This window comes from Aptenodytes forsteri, unplaced genomic scaffold (genome assembly GCF_000699145.1).
Source record: "Aptenodytes forsteri isolate BGI_AS27 unplaced genomic scaffold, ASM69914v1 Scaffold271, whole genome shotgun sequence".
Classification (NCBI taxonomy): Eukaryota; Metazoa; Chordata; class Aves; order Sphenisciformes; family Spheniscidae; genus Aptenodytes; species Aptenodytes forsteri.
Window position 1 is genome coordinate 625,726 of NW_008794602.1, and position 7,052 is coordinate 632,777.

The 7,052-nt window shown below is 58.3% G+C and overlaps 1 protein-coding gene across 1 annotated transcript in view; it reads left to right on the top strand.

The window, feature by feature from the left end:
- The window catches only part of TCF25 (transcription factor 25), a 20,533-nt gene that overhangs the window by 8,779 nt on the left and 4,702 nt on the right, over positions 1-7,052 (top strand). Inside the window, exons 7-12 of the mRNA XM_009273095.1 lie at positions 57-187; positions 2,767-2,866; positions 4,157-4,250; positions 5,379-5,471; positions 6,073-6,178; positions 6,580-6,739. Coding sequence (XP_009271370.1) covers positions 57-187; positions 2,767-2,866; positions 4,157-4,250; positions 5,379-5,471; positions 6,073-6,178; positions 6,580-6,739 — 684 coding nt within the window. The remainder of the gene's footprint in view (positions 1-56; positions 188-2,766; positions 2,867-4,156; positions 4,251-5,378; positions 5,472-6,072; positions 6,179-6,579; positions 6,740-7,052) is intronic.

Below are 7,052 nucleotides of genomic sequence, written 5' to 3' on the forward strand. Positions count from 1 at the left end.
CCGCTGTGCGCGCAGGCTGGCAGCAGCGGTACCCACGTCTCCCGTGCCCCCTCTAGGTATTGCCATGCAGCTGGTGGACACCAGGAGGGGAGTGCAGTACTTCACGTTTGAGCACCATCGCGAGTACCAGCAAGTGCAGTTCAAGTTCCTGGACGCCGTAGAGTCCATGGACCCCAACAACATTGTGGTACGTTGTGAAATTGGGTTGCCCGTGCTTTACCTCCCGTGATCCCGCAGCCCCTTTCCCTGGCAGGGGAGGTGGGCTGATGCGTCCCAGCGCTGCTTTTTTTGCCAGGCTCGTTTTGAGCAGTAGAGCCCTGTGCCTCCTCTGCGTGGGGTGAGGCAGCGTTGCTTGCTGAGCTCTGCTTTCACCTTATTCGTAAGATAAGTGACCGCTTTGGTGCAAATGAGGGCCGGTGGCCGCTGGCCGAGCCTCGGTGGCTCTGCCCGAGAGCGTGCCAGGTAGCCATCTGGAAGAGGAGCCCGCAGGAACTGACCGTTTGGCTGAAAGGGTAGGAATAAAGCTTCCCTTGTCTCGGCTCTTCAGCTGGGAAAGGGGAAAATATTGTATAAACCGATCTTTAGATGGGAATCTAAACTAACAGCTGTTCTATTTATAAACTCTTGCATGGATGAAAAATGTATCTTTTCTTGGTATTTCAGCAAAACAGTCTTTGTGTGGAAAGTTCTTCATGTATGTCCAAGCTCATTAAACTGTATGGTAACGTTTATAGTTTGTAGTGATAAGCAACAGTGAAATTGCTCTGCACCCTACTGAACCATAATTGAGGTATTTTTGCTCTGAAATTCCTGGCCACGTGAGCTCGGATACATGCCCTGGAGAAGTTTCTTAAAGAGGCCATTGTCCGCTAAATAAAGTTTACTTCCTTCTACTTTCCCACCCTCTGCTCGTGGCCGCTGCTCTCTCCAGCTCGTCAGTTCTGCCTGCTGGCTGGACCGCGGGATTCGCGTTCAATGATGCGAGGTGGTTCCTGTGCCGCAGCGATCATCCTGAGAGCCGGCGTCCTAAGGACAGCTCAAACGCGGCCTCGCAGGGCTGCGCAGAGCAGGACGGGTCTTCCGTGGTACATTTTAGTCTTTATGCTCTGTCCCTGTTAAGTGGGTCTGGCTACGTTTGAAGACGCTCCTGCAGCGTTAGCCCGTCCATTTTATGTTGAGGGTAAAATCTCACAGACGGGGGTTCGCCCGTGCCAGAAGTACTTCAAACCCCCGACCAGTTTATCGGTGACGGCCACGGTCTCACATAGCTGGAGCCCGGATCTGCCTTGCTGCCGTGATTTCAGCATGCAAAACACGATTTTTTGGGGGGTCCTGCTCAGTGAGTGTGTTTTCTGCTCTCGCTAGTAGGTTAAAAGGGTCTTGCCGGTGAAGTTGTAAGTGCGTGAAGAGCACTTTCTCCCATCCCAGTGACCCTAGGTGCTCCATCTCTTCCAAAAATGAGAACTAGAAAGGAACTTAAGAGCAAGCAAGGAAGGGGTGAGACGTTGGGCGAGTGGCACCAAGGCAAAGGCGCTGGGCCGGGGCAGCCTAGAACATCAAGGCTTCGTGCTGTAGGTGGCCACGCTGGCCAGCACCCTGCAGATGTACGACTTCTGGAGCTTTTGAAGCTGTATTTTTTCTGTTGGGGTGGGGGGAGAATCCCAAAACTAAACTGTGAGGCGATTTGAAGTAGCTTCAGTATTTTCATATTGAAACTGAGTTTTAGGTACTTGGAAAAAGTAGCCCTTTTGTAATATAATTAGTGAACGCAGAGGTTTTTGAGGTGCGGTTAAACTTCTGAAGCCTGGAAAAAAATACTTTTAATCCATTACCATTCAGGAGCTGGATCCTGGGGTTGTAATAGATGTGTCAAAATGTCCTCTCGGTACCCAGAGGAAGCAAAAGCCCTGATCAAATGCTCAGGATTGCTAAGGGATAGAGAATAAAACAAACAGGTAATTATGCCTGCTGCCTGCATCTTGAGCGTTGCGTGCAGGTGAGGGCCCTCACCTTCAAAAGGATATGGCGGAGCTGGGAGCGATTCCGAGGAGGACGGCGAAGATGATCAAAGGCCTGGCATGGCCTCAGCGCTGGAAAAGCCGGGTCGGCTGGGAGGGAGGTGCCTGGGGGAAGCTGCGATCGAGGGCTCGGATCCTGCGCAGGGCGGGGAGAGATCTCCCTGCCGTCCCTTCCGAGGCGGGGATGAAGCTGGCAGGTTGGGATCAAAAGGAAGTTCTTTGCGTTGTGTGCTTAAGCGGTGGCTTTCTGTGTCGCAGAGCTGGGGTGCTGGAAAGGTCCCCGGGTCAGTAAGTGAACAAATTCAAGGGAGGAGACGCCATTAATATCGATGGCATCTTTGACAGTGGGGGTCCCTGAACCCCTAAAGGTTGGCAGCTTAGAGCGTGCTGGGAGTCATCGTGTGTGCCCAGCTTCGCGCCCTCTTTCCCAGGCATCTGCTTTTGGAGACAGGGCAAGGTGGACCTCTACTCTGACCTAGCATGACCATTCTTGGGTTCTTTTAACCCCTAGTTTTAGCCTTTCATGTGAGGTGTGTCCCCAGCCTTGCACTCCAGTCTGAGCAGTGGCGCTCTGATGGTGCCGGACAGGATTTCTTCACCTTCAGGGGCAAGGACAGCCCCTCTCCCTCAGGCGCGGTGTCGGGGCGTGTGCCTCCCCGCCACGCTTGCAGAGCTTGCCTCGTAGGCAGAGCGCACGAGAAACCCGTGATTTGTGCCACTGTGTAATCAAGCTCATGCTCTTCTGTAGCTGCTGCTTCAGATGAACCCCTACCACGTGGACTCCCTTCTGCAGCTCAGCGACGTCTGCCGAATGCAGGAGGATCAGGAGATGGCCCGTGATCTCATAGGTAAGAGCTGAGGTGAGGAGCAGATGTCCGCAGGTGAGGTGGGGTGGGAGCTGCTGCTACTCACTGTCGCAGTTTCGCCTTCTGCCAGCTCAGCCTGCCGCTGGGGAAGGGGCGGCAGCAAAGGTGATCGGCCCCTCTCGGCTAGCCCGAGTGGGTGAGAGCTTGCCGAGGGTGGATGTGGAAAGCTCCAGCCTGGCTGAGTCCCCGGCAGGGTCTGCAGGGCAGCGCGGCGTTGTGCTGCGGAGGCGAGGCTTGTCACCAGCTGCCAATACGTACGGCACGGGGAGGGAGAGGTAGTGCCGGGGCATCGGTCTGCAGACACGCGCGCGTTCCTAGTGCCAAGCAAGTCCCTGCTGAAAGTCTCGGCTGAAGGGTTGCTGTGAATTGGCAATCAAGGGCTTTTGGTTCAGTTTTGGTTTCGTTTCAACAGAGAAGTGGCAAACCAGAAGGGTTGGTTTGGCTCTGTGACTGCGAGCGCTCTGCCTTACGTCGTCCTGCAGACCGGCAGCTTTCGCTGGAGGCTTTTAAATAGAGCCGGACGTGCTCGTCTGGGGCAAAGCACATCAGTGTTCACCTTCAAAATGAATGGGGGGATTGCCTGGGCATGGGGGGGGGTCCCACCTGCAGGACGTCCCTTGCAGGAGGAGGGTCTGATTTAGTAGCTCCGAGATACAGCAGTGCAAGGGACCCTCCAGGAAGCCTACCCCATCTGCGGGGAGCGTGCCCGACCCTCCGGGCCAGCCTGCCTTGCCTTCCTCTGACCAGCATCTCGCAGGTCAGCATGTCGGGCTCTGCTCCTCGGGGCACCGCAGGCCGTGTGGGGGCAGGAGGCATCCTGGGATGGCCGCCCCTCGAACTGCCGCGCTGCACTCTCGGGCCTCCGACGTGCTGTTTGGTAACCGGGGCATGTGCTCTCCAGCATGATAGGAGGGGCCGGAGGCGAAGTGAGGACGGGATCTTTGGCTTCCCTACGTGAAGATAGTTGCGGCAGAGGCAGCTGTACCAGCCTCAATCCCAGACCTCCTCCAGAAGAGTTACTTTTCCCAACCAGAGCGTGATCTAACGCCCGCAGACGGGAACAGGGCTCGCTTGCCTGGGTATCTGCTGTGACCGCATACGCTGAAGCAGCTTTTGTGCCTTGCTAGGGTGTGAGCAAGCTTACTTCATGGGTGCCAGAGCTCTCAATTATCGGTGTCTTCTGGGCCAAATCGACTGCCATTTTGTGAGCAGTGGGGCCGCGTGGCGTGCCGGGGCGGTGGCGTGCTCTGACGCTGTCCTTGCTGTCCGCAGAGCGGGCGCTGTACAGCCTGGAGTGCGCCTTCCACCCCGTCTTCAGTCTCACCAGTGGGACCTGCAGGCTGGACTACCGGCGGCCGGAGAACAGGTAGGCGGCACGCCTGCCTGCCCCGCGTCTGCCGGAGAGCCGTCGTGGCGTGCCCTGGCCTACTTTGGACGCGGAGACCCAGATTCACAACGTCTGCTGCGTCATCCGCGCTGTCGGGGGGGGACACGACACCTTGAATGTCCCTTTCTGTCAGAACAAGCTCTGCCGCTCGGCGGTCGATGGCGGTGTCCCTTGGCAAGGCAGCAGCTCGGGGCTCCTGAGATGGGTGCTGGGGTGCCGGCAGCTCTTGCTCTGCTGGGTCACTTGCACTGAGGTTTCCTTGCAAAGCGTCCTCTTTCCCAAGGGATTTCTTACTGGAGCAGCGCCGGCTCCTCCCCGTCACGTCCTCCTCATGCAATTAGTGCCCCTTACCCCAGAATGGCGCTTATTTTTGTCACAAAGTACTCGCTGCGTGTTTACGGCTGTGCTTGGTCACTTGTGCGCTGCCTGCCCGGCCTTCGTCCCCGGCACTCGCGCTGCTCCCGGCCCGGCTCTTTATGTAATGACAGCTCTGCAGCTGCGGGGAAAGGTGACTTTATTCTGGGAATTTTCCAGTCAGCTGACCCAAGTCATCCCTCCCAAACTGCTGTACCTGGAGGTTGCTCAGATTTCCAGTACCTGCTCGCTGACGGGCTTGGTGCCGTCTTGTGACCTGAACGCTGCGATCTGTATCTCGCCCGATTTGGGTGTTCGTCCTCCCCCTGTACGCGTCGCGCGCGCTCCGCGTCACTGTCCCCGCGCGGCTGGGCGGGCTGGGGCAAGGCAGGATGCAGGCTCCGGAGATTTACTTGTTCCTCCTGTCCTGAGTTGTCGGCCAGTCTGCGAGAGCACAAGGCCGTGGGGCCTCGGGGAGCCGGGATGGAGCAGGCCACGGGTTTGCTGTCCCTATGCTTGCACAAAGAAATTTAAAAAAAAAAAGAGAGAGAGAGAGAGAGATGGGGTGGTGAGGGGTCTGTGGCACCCCGTACTGCACCAGGCTGGGTTCCCTGGACCCCGCTGGCTGCACTGCGGCGCTGATGCTGGGGGGGCCGAGGAGCTGGGGCTGACCGCGGGTCCCCGTTCTTGGGTGGCACGAGGTGCTTCTCTCCAAATCTGGCTTCTTAAAACCTGCTCCTGTTCCCCACGCAGGGCTTTCTTCCTGGCTCTCTTCAAGCACCTGATGTTCCTGGAGAAGAGAGGCTGGGGCCCGACAGCCCTGGAGTTCTGCAAGCTGATTCTGAGGTAGGTGCCCCCGCCGAGGGCTGCGCTCCGTTCCCTGCGGGATGGGGCGTCTCAGGCTTGGGGGACCACACTTCGAACAACGCACCGAACCTAACCCGGGCGGGACAAAAACCCCAGAGGTGTACTGCTGCTCCCAGGCTCAGCGAGGGCTTGGTTCCACTCCTTAGAGGTGCGGTGTCGCGGGTTAGCTTTGAGCACGTGCTCTTATCTGTGGCGCTGCTGCTTTGGAGAGAGGCGATTGTTGAGGAGGAGGCTTGAACAGATGGGACCTGGGTGGCCCTTGCTCTCGACTGCTGAGCTGCGGGCCTGGCAGATGCGCAGCGGTGGCTTCAGCCTGGTCGGTTTGCGGCTATCAATCCTCCTGGGTGGTGGCGGGGGGGGGGCCGTCACCCTTCTGCAGGGACGCAGACTGGGCAGGGCGTTGCACCGTCGCCCTGGCCGTGCAGGAACGATCGCCTTCCCGTTAGCTCCGCTTGCTGAGTCACGGAAGCTCTCTGGATGCCAGCGGGAAGGTCTTGTCTGACTTAGAAATGAGGACAGCTACTTCAGCTTTTCTGACACTGACTTTGTTTCCTCCCCTTGTGCTCGCCTCCCTCTGAAGCCTTGATCCAGAGAACGACCCGCTGTGTGTGCTGCTGCTGATCGATTTTCTGTCCCTCCGAGCTAGAGAATACACCTTCCTGACCCGCATGTTCCAGGAGTGGGAGGTGAATTGGCAACAGGCCGCCCCTGGCGAGAGGGGAGGCAGAGAGGGGGAGAGCTGGTTCCTGGGGCGCTCTCCCCACCTGGGCTGGGCTGGGGGGGGGCGGCTGGGCCACAGAGCGTGAGGTTTTCCTTACCGGCTTAGGAAAGGAAAATTTTTTTTGTTCCCAAAATCATCGGAACGACCCATAAAGGCTTGGGGTGTTTGTTCTTGTAGTCCTGGTACCCTGCAAGCAATTGTAAGAACTCAGAATTGCTTACTCAGTTGCGGGGGGGCACCAAGCCAGCGGCCGGAAAGTAGCTTAATCCGGCAAGCGAGAAACTCCACCCTGTGTACAGCCCAGCCACATCGAGATCGTTCTGCATAGCGTCATTTCTCGGTAAATCTGTCTCTCTGATCCTGCAGAGTCACCGGAATTTGTCCCAGCTGCCCAATTTTGCCTTCTCGGTGCCGCTGGCCTATTTCTTCCTGAGCCAGCAGGAGGAGCGCTCCGAGCTGGAGCTAAGCCAAGCCCGGGAGAGAGCCGCCCGGCTCATCCAGCTGGCGTTGATCATGTTCCCAAGCGGTAAGTCTGTCCCCACCGGTAAGTCCATCCCCGCGGGCTTTGTCACTGTCTTCACCTGTGAGAGCGAAGGCTGGATTCCAGGCGGTCAAATGCAGAGGCAGCAGTTTGCCTGTGGGTTGCAAATGGCGTTGGCCTCTGTCCGTGGGAGATGGGAGCCCTGGCTCGGAGGGTGACGCGGCTCGGGCAGGCCGGCGGGGGGGGGGGGGGGGCCCCCCCCCCCCCTGGGGGGGCGGGGGGGGGGGGGGGATCAGAGGGGGGGGCGGCCCCCAGCCACACCTGGCAGCCCTCGCTCCTTTCGTGTGGCAGCAGTCGC